This window comes from Neoarius graeffei, chromosome 19 (assembly GCF_027579695.1).
Source record: "Neoarius graeffei isolate fNeoGra1 chromosome 19, fNeoGra1.pri, whole genome shotgun sequence".
Classification (NCBI taxonomy): domain Eukaryota; kingdom Metazoa; phylum Chordata; class Actinopteri; order Siluriformes; family Ariidae; genus Neoarius; species Neoarius graeffei.
In genome coordinates this window covers 46,961,240-46,981,020 of record NC_083587.1, presented here as the reverse complement: position 1 = coordinate 46,981,020, position 19,781 = coordinate 46,961,240, and the positions used below count along the sequence as shown (strand labels likewise).

The window sequence follows — 19,781 nt, the reverse complement described above, 5'->3', positions numbered from 1 at the left end:
TGAGTAGGGTGGAGGGCGGCACGGTGGCGTAGTGGTTAGCACTGTCGCCTCACAGCAAGAAGGTCCGGGTTCAAGCCCCGTGGCCGGCGAGGGCCTTTCTGTGTGGAGTTTGCATGTTCTCCCCGTGTCCGCGTGGGTTTCCTCTGGGTGCTCCGGTTTCCCCCACAGTCCAAAGACATGCAGGTTAGGTTAACTGGTGACTCTAAATTGACCGTAGGTGTGAATGTGAGTGTGAATGGTTGTCTGTGTCTATGTGTCAGCCCTGTGATGACCTGGCGACTTGTCCAGGGTGTACCCCGCCTTTCGCCCGTAGTCAGCTGGGATAGGCTCCAGCTTGCCTGCGACCCTGTAGGACAGGATAAAGCAGCTAGAGATAATGAGATGAGATGAGTAGGGTGGACGCCTTTTGACCTTTTTTTACTTGGATTAAGAAAAGTCAAATGAAAATATCAGAAATCGCTTGAATAAATTAATAAATGTGGTGTTCTTACAGATATTACAAAAAAATCTAACATTGAAATATTTAAAATGTTGACACCATGTGATTTAAGGATCTCTGTTTCTAAGATGGGTATGTAACGATATGTCGTGGGAAGATAAATTGCGATACAAATTTGCGACGATTTGATTTGATGAAATTTCAAAAAAAAAAAAAGAATTGCAATTATTATCAGGCTGCATAATCGCTTCGTTTTACCGAGTTGTAACTGCGTTGTTTAGACAGCACAATGAAAATGTACAACAGCAGGAATATGTTATTAATTTGCGCTAGCACTGCTGGCGCAAATTGTTACTCTCAGGATCTTTCTACTTTTATTATGATGATGATGATGATTTATTATTATTATTACCGTAACATGTTTCTTTAGGATGCTACATGAAGAACATCTCTGGGCTGAATTAAGTTGCTATGACTTTTGGTGGTGATCCGGATCACCAAACCAGAATGATCCATGAAAAATGGGCTTTTTTTCAATCACTTATAACTCTGTCAAGTTTCATGATTTTTATACCCCTGCGCCAAAGAAGGGAGGTATACTCGTTTACCTCCATCTGTATCTCCCCTCCGTCCGTCCGAAACAACACCCTTTTGCTCAACAACCACAAATAATAGCCACTGGGTACTTTGTACCAAACTTCAGCTTGGGGTTCTATACCGTGTATACTGTTTTCAGGTCTGTCGCACATCGACTTCCTGTTTACCAACTGAATGTATTTACGAAACTGTGGCAGCGGGGGGCGTGGCCGAGCGTCAGTCTGTGAATGGAGGGCGGAGTCAGGGAAAGTGAGTGGTCGTATCGCTACACCTGTTGTCAATTAACGTGTGTTTGTGTGTCTCCTCCAGTGACCGTGCCCTATAAAAGGAGAGTGAGAAGGGGAGGTCGGTGCCGAGGGCTTGATAGTAGCCTGTGTGCATGAGAGAGAGTTTGAGTTGTGTACTGAAAAGCAACAACAAAGAAAGGTGCAAACAACCGCCTGCCATGCTTCTGTGCTCCACCCACATCAGGGTCTCTTGACAGTGGTGCCGAAACCCAGGAGAGTGCAGAAGGGAACAGCCCCATGGAGTCCTCTCCGTTCAAGGACCTGATCCATGGCCTCGCCACAGCCCAGCAGAACCAGCACCAAGCGCTGGTCGCCCTCTGAAAGGAGCAAGAACAACGCTTGGTGCTGGTTCTGCTGGGCTGTGGCGAGGCCATGGATCAGGTCCTTGAACGGAGAGGACTCCATGGGGCTGTTCCCTTCTGCACTCTCCCGGATTTTGGCACCACTGTAGAGAGACCCTGATGTGGGTGGAGCACAGAAGCACGGCAGGCGGTTGTTTGCGTCTTAATTATTATCTTTGGTGCCTTTCAGCACACAACTCAAACACTCTCTCACATACACACACACACAGGCTACTATCAAGCCCTCGGCGCCAACCTCCCCTTCTCACTCTCCTTTTATAGGGCACGGTCACTGGAGGAGACACACAAACACATGTTAATTGACAACTGGTGTAGCGATACGACCACTCACCTTCCCCGACTCTGCCCTCCATTCACAGACTGACGCTCGGCCATGCCCCCCGCTGCCACAGAAACATATAGCGTGGATTTACAAAATTTTCCTAACACTTTTCTCAGCAACTACAAATCACAACTGCTTGATATTCGGTATCGAGCTTCAGCTTGGGGTTCTATAACATGTATACCGTTTTCAGGTCTGTTGCACATCAACTTCCTGTTTACCGACTGAATGTATTTACGAAACATATAGACCCCTTTCACATGACGTCACCGCACCGCGAGATTTTGTTAGGCGCCATATTGGAAGACCAAGTACATGCACTCACAATATAAAACAAAGTACGAGCGAGAGTAAAGTGACACGATGGATGATAATTCGGGTTATGTGAGTACATTACCAGTTGCAGAAAGGGCACGGTATGTGGAGAAACTGGCTGTGATTGATGGGTTTGACCCATATGATAAGACTCGCAGCAAGGGAGAATGGAAACATAAGGAGGACCGGACACCAATTCTGCCATCTGTTTGCTACCCAGACATTGTAAACTATTTGTTGTTTACACCCAGTGCCTACACTCAGTGTTCGAACTATGCCGATATTTTCGGGGGGTCCCTTTTTTTCCCTTGGGGGTGTGTGTGCTTGCGCTTGTCTCAGAGCACGGATCTCCAAACACATGAGAAGCCTATCTTGCGCACATATCACGCGGACTCCGCACCTCCACACACGCATCGCGTCTGAAGTCATAACTCATCAGGGGAAATCGTGTCCGCATTGGCATGTTCAAAAAACAACCTCGCGTCAACAATGATACCACACGCAAGAAAAAAAAACAGTCAGGCTACTCAACAACCAACCTGGCAGCAGCGAGCAAGCCCCAAACCATCCTAAATTATTATTATTATAATTATTATTATTATTATTATTATTAAATTGTAGAAGTCTGGGAGGCTTGCTCCTCATCCAGTTATCAACTTGGGGCCAATTTAGCATGTTTTAAATCTGAATTTCTTGCGTTTGCTTACCTCAAAGTGTCCGCAGATCATGCACAGACTTATCCACAGTTTTTTGCCAAGTCTCACACAGGTTTCTTTCAAGTCTACTGTTGGGCCAATAAATCATAAATAAAACAGCTCAGATTTGTTTGTTTAAGTCATTTGCCACTCCACTTTATTCTCGTGGGTTCACATACCGCTGCCGTTATTTCCCCCTAATAACGAGTTTGTTGGTCTTCCAAAATGGCGCAGGGTCTGTTTACTTCCGGTTTCGGGTGACGTCAGTGAAAGGGGTCTATAGGGTGGATTTTGGCGCTATTTCAAGAAGCAAAATGCTATTTCCAAATGGCAGTGTACCAGGATGCTATTTGAAATCCCTGGGGAGAGACACTGCTCTTTACTTACTTGTTTCAGGGTTCATTATTTGTTGAAGTTAACGTTCATAATAAGTGTCCTGTTCCTTCGATTGCTTGCATTCTGATTTAAGCGAGAGCGGGGGGATACATAAGTGAGCAGTAGCTCACAGTTGATCTTGTTTTTAATCTTTTTTTTTTTTTTATTTTGTTCCCTAAAATGACCTTCAATTGACAAAGGTCAGCTAGCACAAATTACTGTGACTTTAGTCACAGTCTCTGTCTAGGTTTTTTTTTTTCTTTTTTTTAACCTGCTTGTTCTCGGTCTCTCTCCCTCAGGAGCAGGATTTTGACACGGTGGTTGGCGTCTTTGCCACTGCAGTTGGCACAGTTGGGTGGTCGTAATCCTCAACTGTCTGCCCAGATCCTGCAGACGGTGCAGTCAGCTGCAGCGTGGGGCAACAAAGACCTGCTGCACAGCCTGCAGACACATGCGGACAGCCTTTATGGTGAGCACACATACACACATACTGTACACTGTCTTATACACGCTCAGTCACTCACTCAACTTCAAAATAACATCACAATCGTAAAGTGAGCTATTTCTAATTCAACAATATACACGTAACGACCACTTTTTAATAGGAACACCTGCGCATCTACTCAAGTATGCATTTATCTAATCAGCCAATCATGTGGCAGCAGTGCCGTGCGCAAAATCATGCAGGTGTAGAGCTTCAGTCAATGCTCACATCCAGCATCAGAATGGCGAAACGCGAACCTGCTGCCTTCCTGAGGTTTTCACACGCAATGGTCACCTTGGTCATAGTTTTTACGTAGAATGGTGCAAAAACCATGCAGCAGATCTGACCAGACTGGTTGCGACTGACACACAGGATACAGTAACTCCGTTAACTACTCTGTACAACCTTGGTGAGCGGAAAAGCTTCTCCAAATACGTAACGCATCAAAGCTTCCACTCCTGTCCGCCAAGAACAGGACTCAACACTATATCTGCATCATTTTGTGCATTATGCTGCTGTCACGTGATGCCTGGATGAACAGATAGATGCACAGGTGTTTCTTTTAAAGCGTCCCGTGAGTTATGAGTTGTTATTATTATTATGGGGGAACCGACCCTAAGTGCTGGACTTCATCAGGAGTGTGACGAAGTAAAATCAGATACATCGATATGGGAAAAAGTAATTGATGATTTATAAATTATGCAAAATGTCTGTTACACAATTATGTTCCTGTCTCATGCACGGCACATGTACAGAACAAATAGGATATTGTAAATGGGAAATAATCAAAGCAAAACACCACAGTCTCTGTAGCTCTTTGAAATTGTGCGTAAGAGTGCAAGTGAGGTGTGTGTGTGATAAGTCCTCTGTAGTTTCATGTTTCCAGAACACAGCGCTGCCATTGTGCGTGGTGGCTCCGGTGACATCAGCAGAGTGCGTCAGCAGCTAATAATGTCTATCTGTGATCAGTTACAGGGGAAGAACACACACTCTCCCCATTTTGCGCTCACACATACACACATTCGCTTACTACAGAGTAACAGTTTTTGAGTAGTGTGTCAGGTGGGGGAGCTCTTTCTCTTTTCTTGTATACACAAACTTTTGAACTGGTAACAGTGAATTCTGCATGGTGTGTGGTTTCGTGTGTGTGTGTGTAGATCCTCAGGAGGGCTGTATCGTGTTATTGCCGGTGGAACAGCAACAGCGCTTGGTTCAGATCCTGTTCTACCTGCCAGCGTTTCCTGCTGATCTTCTGGCTTGCCTCAGTCAAGTGTGTAACACAGGCAGGGTTTCTGCAAGTCTGGCTGCTACACTCATCCGCACGATACACTTCAGGTACAACGCAAACTCGACACTCAAACAGAATCCCTCGAGTCGAAACAGTGCTGCACAGATCCTAACCAGATTCCTGTTTACATAAATATCCAGTGCTCTTTATTGTTACACTGTCTTATGATGCACGATGTGGTGTTGTGTTTTTATTCTGGTTCTTTGAGGACGCCTCTTTGGTTAAAGTGATTAACCAGGAAATTTTGAAATTACGGGGTTGCGAAATGTCATCGTTATACTTTAAAGTGCATATTCTGGACCAATTTCGTTTTTTTTTTATGTGAAAGTATGTCCCTTTACACACTTGTCCAGAAGGGTAATTTTGCACAAGGCCATCTGTCTACAGCAGAAAAAAATAAAATAACAAAACACGTCTGGAAAAATCCCAAGGGAGTCTGGAGCCAGATTCGTGACGTCACCTGCGGAAGCGCCAGCAGGCTGAGAGAGCTTTGCACGGTTTCAGTGCACAGCCTGTGTAGACCAAGCGCTCCCATTTCTCCCTTATTGTCCGGTCTTTTGGAAAACGATGAGTACTAATCCCATCAAGATTGGTGTTGCTACACCCTCCTACGATACATCTGTTAACCATTTTAATAATTACGTGATAACGTTGAAGAAATTTGCAGAAAACCACCAGGTCGTTTTCTCATAAACAAACCAGCGCTGACGTAGGATTCAGAAGGAGGCGTCCCGCACGCGACGTCACGAAAATCAATGTTTGCCGGGAAATCCAAATGCCAAGTTTTTTCAGAGGCGGACCAATTCGCCTCAAATGGCTTGATTTCAACTGAATTTTTCTGGTATTGCGCAAGGTAAAAAAAATTGCGCAAAATGTGACAGATATTTGACCAAAGTTTAATATAAAATAGGAGAATTACACTGATCTTGCTCCTGAATTTACCCGTGATATGCACTTTAACACAAGATGTTCTAGACAAAAAAAACTGACCGGACTTTAGCTTTAAAAACGTGTTAACGTTGTAACATCAGTCCGTTGGGCCATTTCCCCGGGCACGGCTGTACTGGATTAGCCAGACACATGGATGTGTATTAGGAGACGAAAACGAGAATGGCACTGCGTGACGTAGGATTCCGCACGACAGCATACCATGTCACGCATCAAACGGATGGAAGATAAGCAAGGTGTGTTTTTAAAAAAATAATAAACTAGCCACTACTTTATTTTGATTCCTTTTCTAATACTGCATTGCAAATAATTTTTGTGGAGAAATTAAAACAAACGGACCGAGACGTCACGCTAGACCATAATATTATACTACAGTCAAGTTGTCACAACAGAAAGACTCTTCAGCACATTCTGGACAGCGAATGACTCACACCTGCACCGGATTAAGACGCAATCAGCGCGCCTAAATAAGGACTCCGAACGCAGACCTGCTTTCCGAAGTATTGCGTTGTTGTGATGCATTACTGAGCCTTGTTTCCTGACTGATTTTCCTGATTCCGGTTTCCTCGTCCTCGTTTTTGACCCTGCTTCTGTCTACGATATTCTGTTTGTGCCTTTTGCCTGTTTTACCGTTTGCCTGTTTTGCGCTTTTCTTTATAATAAAGATCTTCTGCACTGACATCCGTCTCCAACCATCCCTGACAGAATACTTCGCCCTGCTGACACTAGTATAGCGTGCACTTGTACACCTCTGCTCCACTCACGGAAAATAACGTCACACACGGTGGAGTTATGGCGGTGTCCTTGACAAAAAATAGTCCCGTCTATTTTCATCACTTTAGTGGTTATATCGTTAAGAGCAAATTCAACATGCAGCTTTTTTTTTTTATAAAGGACAGATATGAAGACTGACTTTTAGCTCAATTTGTTTATTTGCAAGATATTTTCTTTAACACTTCCCCACCCGACGGCATGGTGGTGTAGTGGTTAGCGCTGTCGCCTCACAGCAAGGCCGAATCCCATTTCACCCCTTGGACCAACCCCTTGGCCCTTCCCCTCCATTTTGCGCGTTCACGTGAAGGGGTAGGGGTATCCCAATCCCAGTTAACGCGGAGGGGAAGGGGGAGGGCTTCTGTACCCCTCCAAACGGAGCTTTTCCTGGAGCTGACTCCGAACGAAGGGGTTTGAGTGATTTCCCACAATGCCATGCGGATTTCAGCGAGATTTCATGCGGATTTCAGAAAGATGGCGGTTCCCGCGGCGAAAGATTGTCATAAATGTATTTTCTCCATTATTTACGTGTTTTAAGTTGTTATCCAGAGGAAACACGCCGCTTGATTCGCTTTCGAGCTGAGAATGAGCAGCGATTTCTGAAATCCAAGCTGCTGCTAAAAAGCTTTGGGAGTGAGTATTGTTTTCGGTTGCTTGACTGCGTACGTTTTGTTCTGTTATTCTCGCTTTTATTGTTTACATGAGTGTTCTGACACCTCATTCTGTCGGATGTGGTGCACGAAGCGCCAAAGATATCCCATTCAGTGGTGTTAGTTAACAAATCACACCCTGCCAGCAGAGATCTCTGGCTCTGACTGTAGCGGCTGGTCGCAGCCAATGACGCATTTGGTCGCGTTTTGCTAACGTAAACGCTGACGGAGGTACGCGATGACGTATGCGATCGTTGAAGGGCTATCCCAATACGTAAGGGTTGAATTTCAAGCCCTATCCCTTGTAGCTCAGTTTCAAGGGGAAGGGCCAAGGGGAAGGCGGAGGGGAAGGCGGAGGGGTAGAAATTAGAATTGGGATTGGGCCTAAGAAGGTCCGGGTTCGAGCCCCGTGGTCGGCGAGAGCCTTTCTGTGCAGAGTTTGCATGTTCTCCCCGTGTCCGCGTGGGTTTCCTCCGGGTGCTCCGGTTTCCCCCACAGTCCAAAGACATGCAGGTTAGGTTAACTGGTGACTCTAAATTGACCGTAGGTGTGAATGTGAGTGTGAATGGTTGTCTGTGTCTATGTGTCAGCCCTGTGATGACCTGGCGACTTGTCCAGGGTGTACCCCGCCTTTCGCCCGTAGTCAGCTGGGATAGGCTCCAGCTTGCCTGCGACCCTGTAGAACAGGATAAAGCGGCTAGAGATAACGAGATGAGACTTCCCCACCCACAGTGCCATTCAATTTCCCGCTGATAGTAGCGCAAGTGGGGTTTCGCCCTCGCTTTTTTAATAACTAAAGGGAGTGATGCAGCAGGGCTTTAGTCCTTTTACGGTACGTCTTTTACTCTATCCAGCTTTTTCACTGCACCATCAGCTTGCCATCTTGTAGATCATTACCTAGTTGAGCGTTCCTGTTCTGACTTGTGCTTGAATTTATTTCTCTTTTTATTTCTGTTAATGACCACATTTTGCATTATACACAGACAAAGCTGACTTGGCTAATAGCTGAGTGGCCTTTTATCAGCAACGCTTAGCACAGACATTGTGTTTTGTGTTATTTATTCAGGAAATCCATTTCCATCTATCAGTCCCTTTTTTTTTTTTTTTTTTTTTAAATTGACATTTTGTTTACTGTTTCTTTATCCAACGTGCGTTAGTAAAACTCCGGGAGAAACATTTTATAGCTCTGTGTGCATGTTTATTAGAGTTGTGCTTCCGAATTTGTTCTTGTTCTTTTAGGAGTTGCTTTTTTTTATTCATGATCAAATTTAGAACAACCAGCTTTCTTAACTGAATCTGAATATCTCAAACTGGGGACACTAATCATTTCGGTGTTCCATCATTTGAAACTTGAAATTGGTGAAAGTTTTCCACTTGATTTCAATGGTTGTACAAAATCTTTCATTGAAAAAAAAACAACAAGAATTTGTGGCACAGGTTTTAATTTCATCTCATCTCATTATCTGTAGCCGCTTTATCCTGTTCTACAGGGTCACAGGCAAGCTGGAGCCTATCCCAGCTGACTACGGGCGAAAGGCGGGGTACACCCTGGACAAGTCGCCAGGTCATCACAGGGCTGACACATAGACACAGACAACCATTCACACTCACATTCACACCTACGGTCAATTTAGAGTCACCAGTTAACCTAACCTGCATGTCTTTGGACTGTGGGGGAAACCGGAGCACCCGGAGGAAACCCACGCGGACACGGGGAGAACATGCAAACTCCGCACAGAAAGGCCCTCGCCGGCCACGGGGCTCGAACCCGGACCTTCTTGCTGTGAGGCGACAGCGCTAACTACTACACCACCGTGCCGCCCGGTTTTAATTTATTTTGGGTTTTCTGACATCAACGCAGGGTTAAAATTATATATACAGCACATCTAAAGTTTGGTTAAATGTTCCTTAGCAAGTTTCACCTTGACCAGACGCTTTTGGTAGCCATCAACAAGCTTCTGGCAGAATTATGGTTGGATATTTGATGACTCTTCTTGGCAGAATTGGTAGTGTTCAGTTAAATTTTGTTTTTCTTGGCATGGACTTGACTTTTAAGCACAATCCATATATTTTCCATAGGATTGAGCTGAAGACTTGTTTTAAGCTTTAATGATGGCCTGCTTCATAACTCAACAGCTCTGTTTGGGGTCATTGTCCTGTTGGAACACCCAGTTGTGTCCAGCTTTCTGATGGTTTGAGGTTATGCTGAAGAATTCTGAGGTAGTCTTCCATCTTCATTATTCAGTCCACTTTGTGCAAAGTAGACCCAGAGCATGATGCCGCCACCACCACGCTTAATAGTTGGTACAGTGTTCTTCTGTACTCCTGGTCCTTGTGGCCAAACAACTCCAATCTTTGTCTCATCTGAACATAAAACCTGCTGGAGGAAAGTTTTTTTTCTTTGTCCATGTGGTCAGCTGAAAACTTTCTTGAGCTTGAAGGTGTTGATTTTAGAGCAGGGGCTACTTTCTTGGACAGCGGCCTCAAGGTCCATGGTAATATAAAGTTTGCTTGACTGTAAACAGTGACACCAGTGTTCCAACAACTTCCAGTTCACAGCAGGCCTCTACCTTGGTGGTTTCTGGGTTGTTCTTGACCATCCAACCAATTTTCCTCTCAGCTGAGGGTGAGAGTTTGGGTCTTTTTCCAGACCTTGGCAAAGCAACTACACCTCATACGCAGGAGAAAATTACTTAATACTGGTGAAATTATCTTGTTGCATGGACAGATAATTTGACTTGACCAATTTTTCTTGGAATAAGTTGGTTACAGTCTAGGAGTAGTTTTAATAATCTCAGAGTTGGTGTCTTGTATTCTTCTAATCGGAAATGCTAGATCGTTTCAACGATTTTGAAGATATTCTAACTTGCTAAGATGTAATTTTTTGCACTGTAATAACTTCTGCTTACGTACAGTCGTTTGAACTGATGATCTTGGTATCTGCAGTCTTAAAGATGGCTCCAAGAGACATTCCTAAATTGCATAAATCTGCAATCCTCTTTCTCAGATCTGCACTGAGCTCCTTGGACTTTTCCAATGTACTGTGTTGGTCAATCTGACCGGCAGAAATAAAATGTCTTTTTGGCGCAATGTTCTAAATTTCTTTTACTACTAAAGTGTTATTTCAAGGATAAAACAATGGGGGTGTGCTGTAATAGGAAAATAATCAGTTACAAGGTTGTGTGATGCAGCCTGACATGAAGCCGATTTACCACCGTGAAGTAGGTTATTTTCCTATAACGGTGCATCCTGAAGTGTTTTTTCCTCTTATACCACAGCATTTTGTAAACACTACCGTTTTTTTTTAAATTTACTACAGAATGACGTCGTACTTTTTAAACCGTATATTGTTTTCTTTTAATGTTGCAGAACATCTGTGAAACAAGGTAGTCCCTGTTATCACTTATGTTATAGCAACTATGAAGTCATTCCATCACCAGCGCCTATTCCCCCCCCCCCCCTCTCTCTCTCTCTCTCTCTCTCTCTCTCTCTCTGTGTTAAGAGGAAAAAATACAGCTTCTCATCTTACTAAGAAGCTGGAATGCATAAACTTTTTTTCGGTCCTGAATTTTGTCCAGTGCTGACACGAGAAACTCCTTCCGTAAATTTGTAATAAATATCCCCTCACTAAAAGCTGTAAATAGTATGTTTTTAATTGTGTTATTTGTTTATGTGGAGCGTTCTCTGTCCAAGTCCTTCTGAACGAGTTGCTCCAATACTGGAGAAACAACAACGAATGAGGATGAGTGTGTTAATATAACCCTGTGACTTGAATTACAGTCAGAGCTACTGTTAGTCAATGAATCAACACCTTCTGACCAATCAGATTAAAGAATTCTACTTGTACAGTAGTGTGCAAAAGTCTTAGGCGCATGTAAAGAAACGCTGGAGACCAAAAATGGCTTAAAATAAAAGAAATTAAATGTTTCAACATTAAACAAAAACCACTATAAGCCGTAATAAATGAAACAAAGCCGATATTTGGTGTGAGACGACCCTTTGCTTTAAATAAATAAATAGTCGTCTCTGGTACAATGAGTGCAGTTTAAAAAGGAAACGAGCTGTAGGTTTTACTGAGCGTCTTCCAGAACCAGCCACAGTTCTTCTGGACACTTTGACGGTCACACTCGCTTCTTCATTTTGCACCAAAACCCAGCAGCCTTCATTCTGTTTTCTTGTTTAATCTGAAAAGTGCTCTCTTATGTAATCTGCTGCTCAGATACAAACACTTTATAATATCTCCGATCAACACCATGTGCAGGAACATGCGATTTTGAGAACAGATGCAAAGGTGTGGGTGTGGGTGTGTGTTCATTGACTCTTGACTCGAACCCCACACCCCCAGACAGGTGTGACAGCTTGACTTCAGAATGTTCATGGCAGCTAAGCAGAGACAGCAGTCGAGAAGTTTACACCCGTAATAGAATCAACCAATTTAAGCAGCCAGAGCACGATTAAGGGCAGTTTAATTTCCTTCTTAATGCCTGATCAGCCTGTGCCCATTTGTCATTGGCTCTGCTTGGTCGGAACAAAGCCTCCAGTTAAACCAGAAGTCATCCAGCATCCAGGTGCAATGTATTCCTGTTAGTGTAGATTTTATTATTTGAGACCGGCACCGTACTTGGACATGGGGCTTGTTGCAAAACACGGATTTACATTCCTTGAAGTTTTCATATTCTCTGAGGAATGGCTGCAATTTTTTTGCGGGGGGGGTCCGTGTTGAATTGTGGGACCCGAGTAGTGAATGATTGACGGCATATTCTGAAGTCATCCCTATGCTGTGTGTGTGAGAGAGAGAGAGAGAGAGAGAGAGAGAGAGGGGCTGTGGCCCCACTGTGGTTTTTAGACACTAGCCTAAAGCCACTCTTTTATTTGTGTATTTTCTTACAATTCTAATGGGAGCTCTGTCTGCGAACACACACAGAGAGAGAGAGAGAGAGAGTGTGTGTGTGTGTGTGTGTGTGTGTGTGTGTGTGTGTGTGTGTGTGTGTGTGTGTTCTACACTTCAGTTCCTCAGGGCTGTTTGCTCACCAGGATGAGGATGGAGCATAAACAGGAATAAAGGAACAAGAGGTAATGGCTACTGGTTGCCATTCTGTATAAGCAGTAGGGGGCAGTATTGCACCGTTTATACACTTTGCATCGTCCCTTTATATTTGGCAATCACTGCATGCCGTGGGTCATTCAAACCCCTGACCACATCCTAAACCACAAGTCTGTGAAACTGTACTGCAACTATGAGCACCATTCTTCCAAACGGTATTCTCTAACTTGACGCTTTGATCACTGAGTCTAACACACAGCAGTCCAAAATCTCCCAGAAGTCTTCAATTCTTTTGCTGTCTGGTGACTGTAAAAGCCATGGCATGTGATTTTTACATCATTTTCATGCTCCTCAAACTATTCACTGACCCCTGTGGATGGGGCGGGGTCATCGTTGAAGAGCCCGCTCTCATCGGGAGAGAACTGTTTCATCACGGGGCAAAGCTGATCAGTCAGAACGACTTCGTAAGGATTTGCAGCGACGCTTTGCTCTCGGGACGAGTCGACCCAAAACCATGCCAGCAAAATACAGCAATACAACACTTGTCTGTCGATATAGTGGTAGCAGGCTTAAGTTGTAACGTTCATGTGAGTTAAGCGCCTAAGACTTCGTAGGAGTGTTTCTATAATTCTCTATTAAAATGAACTTGAAGCTCAATTTGAAAAAGTTTATGCCTTTTTATTCGATTTTCTGAAGATTTAAAATAAATAAAATGTATTTTTTTTTATGGACGCAGTCTTTCTGTAACCAACGACCAACATTATAAAAAGAAATTTAGTAGCTTTATTCTCTCCATGTTCAGTGTGTGTTTATTTTTCAATTCATGGTCGAGATGTACAGTATTTTTGTCATTGTCTTTTTATTTGAAAATCCACTCAGAATTGTTCAGATGTAATTTCAAACAAGTTTTCTACAAAGAACAAAAAGAAAAGTGGCTCCAGGTTAGGTTTTTTTTCCCCTCTTCCTCTCTCTCTCCCTCTCTACACGCTGTTTGCACTGTTATTGGAGAAGCTTTAATCTCGTTGTACATGTGTATAGTGACAATAAAGGCATTCTATTCTATTCTAAAATTCTGATCCAGACAACTGTTTGAAGAACCAAATCTGACTCGAGTCAGTCAGTTAAAATTAAGCACACGTTTGCGAAATCCTCCGAAGAATCTGAAATGCATCTCCGTATCCTGTTCACACATCGCTTGCTTTACTTAACTAAATAATTGTTACAACATTTCAAGTCATAACGCAAGCTTGCTCTTATCTTAAGTGTTAATTGTCGTCATCTAACATCTGATCCTGTGTTCTGCATTAAGAGCTTGCTCCAGTTTTTGGTAAAAAAAAGTTGACTTTTCGTAATGGAGACCGACGTAAGCTTGCCTGAGAGAATAATTTGATAAAATGGTTTGCGTAGTGGCTTGTTGATAATGATCTAGGATCCTTTGTTTCGTGAAATAACTGCTTAGGTCTGTACGTGGAGCACATGCAGAAGTTTAGTCGTGTTCGGTAAACAAGGCTTGATGTGGTAAAAGAGTTCTCTGTGCTGGCCTTCATCATGTATTAGTAAAGAAAAGGCTAATTTTGTTCGGTATTTTGAGTGAACATATGTAAATTATCTAATATCAGGTAAAGAAGTTGAACTGCTTTTTGTGAGGGTTTGAAATCACTAAGTTTGAACTCGAGAAAAGTTTGAATTCAGATTAAATTCACTAAATTAAAAAGATAATATATGGCGGGTTTATAACAAATTACTCATCATTACCATTTTTATTATTATTATTATTAGTAGTAGTAGTAGTAGTAGTAATAATAGTAGTAGTAGTATTAATAATACTTTTAACATTAGAAAATCATTAGTTCAACCTGATCAGGGTTGCAGTGGACGTGAAGATTATCCTGGGAACACAGAGTGTGAGATCGGAATATTGTGGGAGCAAAAAGATTTTGACAAAGATTTGAACGTTAAAAGTTTTGTATTTTCAACAATGAAATTTAAACATCACTGAATTCATGGCATAGAAATACGTTCACACATCTGTATGTATTTGTTTTTGAATTAACCTCCTTGAAATGTTCATTCTTTAGAAATTCACATTTTAAATTTCACACTTAAAAAAAAAAAGAAGTTTCTATATTCAAATAGGTTTTGGTTCCCCCCCCCACTCGGTTTTCCCAAATTCCAATCTGGGCTACTCTGTGAAAAGCAAATGCAGCCGGGTTTGGAAAGCAGTGAACCGATATCCATCCAGTTCAGTCTCTCATTCCAGGATTGACTTCCTTTGTCTATCCCTGGAAATCGCAGATGCTTAACTAGTGTTGTGGATTGATTGATTGATTGATTGATTGATTGATTGATTGATTGATTGATTGATTGATTGCAAACTGCTTAAATTCAAGCACAATCGTTTTTGAATATCCGAAAAAGGGATGATTTTGGAATATTTATGGCTGGTTTTTATTTTGGAAAAATGTGACTTGTTGAAACACTGAAATAAAGCTACTTAAATTAATTAATTCAATAAATAATACAACTATCTGGGTTTTCAAAGACTCCAATGCTATGGATTCAATGATTGTATAAATTTCAAAATTATTAAGAATCCTTTGTTTGTTTGTTTGTTTGTTTGTTTGTTTTAAGCATTCCAATCTTAATCCGAGTCTTCCATAGACTACTTTATTCGTAATAAAAAATTAAGGTGCAGTACATGGACTTTAAATTAAAATCTAGTGAAAATTTTATTCCATTTTATCTCAAACAATACATTAACATTTCAACACCCGGAAAGCTTTCAGAATATTGTTTGACCGACATATGTGGACAAAACTGTACGGAAAAAAATTGGAGGTTTTTTTTTTTTCTTCCTAATGTTCAAGCCATTTTTTTTTCTCCAATCCCCCCCAACATATAATGCAGGGGCTATAGCTGTCTGTCTGTCTAAACATTTAATTCCCGGAGCATAACTCAAAAATTATTAGGATTTTTTTTTTTTTCTTTTTCATGAAACCTGACAGTTATGTTAAGAGTTGTGCCTTTTGACATTTTGGGATTTCTATGATTTTCTGTATTTCCATGGCAACCAATTCAGCTTAGGAAAATTTGGAGTGGGGTTTCACATAGGGGCCGGAGGGATATGTCATCTCCTGATGACTCTTGTTTCCTTCCTTACAAAGTGTGACAACTAGAAATCATTTGTGGTGGTGTTTTAATTTACACCGGTGTAGCATAATACAGTATATTTTCATGTAAAAAAAATTGTACAAGAGAATATAGATCATACACACACCTGTACTTCACTGGGGACGTCCTACACCATGTACCTTAGAGGTTAATTTAATTCCAGGCCCAGATGAGTTATTAGAAAAGCCCGGATGTAAAACCAGCGTGTAAATGGATCTCTATGTGACCCGTGTACAGTCCATATGCTTGTGAACTGATGGAAGTTCATTTCATTATAAAATGCACACAACATAGAAATCCGATTACAGCAGCACCCAGGCCTGTACGCAGACGTCACGTTTCCTGCTGAATAATTAAACACGTCAGCTTTTTCCAGTGGACGTTCGATGCGTTTGGTTTATATGGATCATGCAGCCGTAACAGCAAGATTCAGTTATTTCACAACAAGAGAATTGCGTCCAGATGAACAGTGTGAAGGTGAACAAAGAAAGCCATTGAGCATCATTGAGATTCTCCATAGTCTTTGGAGAAAAGAAATTATTTGTAGCTTCTAAAATTTGTTGGGTTTTTTTTTTCCTCGTCTATAGATCCTCCATTTAAAAAAAAAAATAAATGTATGCATTAATGAGATTCATTAATATATGACAAATACAGTAAATAAATGAAGCACAGAGTGCTGTAATAGCTTCATTTGAACAGGACAGAAACCTGGTGTGTGTGTGTGTGCGCGCGCACCCCATGATTGATGGTTGAGATATTTGAACACATCACATGAACTGGTTCCACATGCAAATTGAAATCATTTCTTCATCCCACTCTCCTCCACTGCCCAATCTAAAATAGTGCGGTTAGCAGAAACAGTGAGCATATTGTCCTTGAATGCGCAGCACACACTCGTATGGACACACACACACACACACACACACACAGAGGCATGAGCAGCCTCACTCAAATTTCTTCCCTTTTTCTAGAAAAGCATGACTCTGAAACGGTTCTCTAATTATCTCAGCGATCCAGTAAAGTGGCAGTTTGGGTCTTTTTAAGTTGTTTTAAAATGCACGTCAGCGTTTCCGTTGAGTTTTTTTTTTTTTAACTTCTTAACATGTTAAAGAAAATAAGGATTCTTTTTTTTTTTAAGGCTGTGTTTTATTTATTCAGTTTATTTACAGTTGCAATTGAAAGGAAATAGATTGTAGAAGCCAGTATGGTAAGAACAATTAACAAAAAATTTATTTATATATATGAGTGATTCCACGCTTATGGGTACTGAAATGGGGACATGAACTTATTTTTAAAAATTCACCTAAAACCATTTCTTTTTTTACCATCAGGTCACAAAACATGTAATCTTTAATGAATGATATGTTAAAAGATAACTTTAATTTTCTGAGATGTAATAAAAACATATTTATATGCCAAAGTCAGAATGTAACAGAAGTGTTGTGGACATATATATTCTCAATTTTAACAATGTAGAATTACTTTTTGAAACATAGGAAGGTGATGTTTTAGCAAATATAATTAATAAACATGTGTAGTAGAATAAACATACACATTCTTTCAATAAGATTAACATGGTATATAGCTAGATTGTAATTAATTTGTAACAGACGCGAGATGGACAATCGTAACAGAAGTAATGGAACAGACATCATTTTGGAACTCATAGGCTTGACTTTGGCATATAAATATGTTTTTATTACATCTCAGAAAATTAAAGTTATCTTTTAACATATCATTCATTAAAGATTATATGTTTTGTGACCTGATGGTAAAAAAAGAAATGGTTTTAGGTGAATAAGTTCATGTCCCCATTTCAGTAACCATAAGCGTGGAATCACTCATATATATATATATATATATATATATATATATATATATATATATATATATATATATATATATATATATAATGTATGTGTGTATATATATGTATGTGTGTATATATATGTATGTGTGTATATATATGTATGTGTGTGTATATATATATATATATATATATATGAATGACAAATGACTACTTTACCCTCTTTTTTTTTTTTTTTAACCAAATACTGCAGCTGCAAAATGCATAGCCATGTAAAAGCATATCCAATGCAAAAGCCAGTGTTTAACTGTAAAATAAATTTCGCAGGCCCCTCAGTATAGATTTATTTCATGACCATATAAATATTAGGCTCATTATTCAAACATGTCCAGTTAGCTGTTTATCAGAGCCAACTTTCCACCAACAGACCACATTAGGTCCAAGTAGACATTTATTTAATTTATATTTTTTGTTTTTTGGATTAAACTTGTTCAATTCACGTGACCTAATAACAATAAGAAGTTAAAGGTATGTATAATAACTTGATAATGCTGTTATGAATTAACACTGTATATCAGGGCAATTCTTCAGCAGAGAGGACAAAATTATGAAATTCTTTATATTGCCTTAACTTGTCGGCTCAGTGATGTTGCTAAAGTATGGGCTCCAAGGCAAAATGTACTGAAAACCATATTTAAAAATCATCAGCCCAGTTATAGCAATGTCACGTCAGAGAAATCTTGGTTTGAATTTTACAAAATGAAAGTTCGTTTTTTTTCTGATGTAATTCCGTTACTGACTTTTCTTTCCTCATAAAAGATTTTGCATTCAGAGTTAAAGCTATACCGCCTTTCAGAATTTTCAAGTGTAGGTCATAAAAAGAATTTTCCCCGACACCCAATTATTATTATTATTATTATTATTATTATTATTATTATTATTATTTTATTTTTCTTAGTGGACTGAAAGCTACTGGATTCGAATCCCAGACTTCCAATTTTATTCGTTTTTTTTTTTTTTAAATAGAATAATTAATGAATTTAGGACCACGTGGCCCTAAATTCTCTGCTATTTTTTCCTGCTTCATCATGACCCAATTCAATATACTACAATTGCACTGATTTCAGGTACATGAACAATAGGGCACGGGAATCATCATTATGTAAAGATGCATTTTCAGACTGTTCCGGGAATTTGCCCGGGCAGATTCCTTGCTATCTGCTCTGTTTAAAAGGTGGATATACACAATATAATTTAAAGGTAGACTGCCTTTCAGATTTTAAGTTTAGGTCACAAAAAGAATTTTCCTCGACACCCAATTATTTTGTTTAGTGGACCGAAAGCTACAGAATTCGAATCACAGACTTCCAATTTTATTAGTTTTTATTTAATAGAACAATTAATGCATTTAAGGCCACGTGGCCCTAAATTCTCCGCTATTTTTTCCTGCTTCACCATGACCCAATTCAATATGCTACGTCATGCATCACGTGGTGGGCTTTCCCCGTTCACGCAAGGCATTGTGGGATACAAATTTGAAACAGCAGAGGAAAACGGAGGACGCAAACGAAACGTGAAAGACCGACTACAGTAACGGAAAGTGAGAAGAAAAGACGTTATGTTATATGCGAAGGAAAGGAAACGCAGGACCAAACTAATAAATATCGGCGGTCAGCGAGCACCTCGGTGTGATCAGCTGTTCGTTTAGCGACAGAATGATGGAACGGTCAGTGCATGGTCAAGGTAAACCTGTAGATGGCAGTAATACAACACTGTGGATGCCGGCTGCCGTAAAACCCAAAAGAAGAAGAAGAAGGTGGTACCTGCGCATGCGCACACCGGACTTTCTCTGTCTGCTTGACTGCGCAAAGCGAGCGATTTTTCAGGCACGTTATTTGCTCGGGAATCCTCTTAAATTAAATAACTTCGCAGCCACAGAATGGCCTGATAGTTTGTGAGATATTACAGAAATAAATATATATCACAATGGCCAAATTTCAGAGGGAACTAAATTTCACCATTTTTATGAAATCGAAAGGCCATCTAGCTTTAAACATGGATGCTTTTTTTAGGGTCAAAAGGTACCACATTACAGTATGAATTTTTTTTTTATTTAATACCATTATTTTGAGTACTGCAACAAAAAAAAAGTTACATTTTGCTGTGAATGTAATTCTGTTACCGAAGAACTACCGATTAATAAAATACTAGTGAATAATAATAATA

The 19,781-nt window shown here is 40.7% G+C and overlaps 1 protein-coding gene across 2 annotated transcripts in view; it reads left to right on the top strand.

The window, feature by feature from the left end:
• The window catches only part of tex10 (testis expressed 10), an 85,416-nt gene that overhangs the window by 22,560 nt on the left and 43,075 nt on the right, over positions 1–19,781 (top strand). For both annotated transcript variants that reach the window (XM_060900180.1, XM_060900181.1), the window contains exons 9-10: positions 3,692–3,861; positions 5,034–5,211. In XM_060900180.1, the coding sequence (XP_060756163.1) occupies positions 3,692–3,861; positions 5,034–5,211 (348 nt within the window). The remainder of the gene's footprint in view (positions 1–3,691; positions 3,862–5,033; positions 5,212–19,781) is intronic.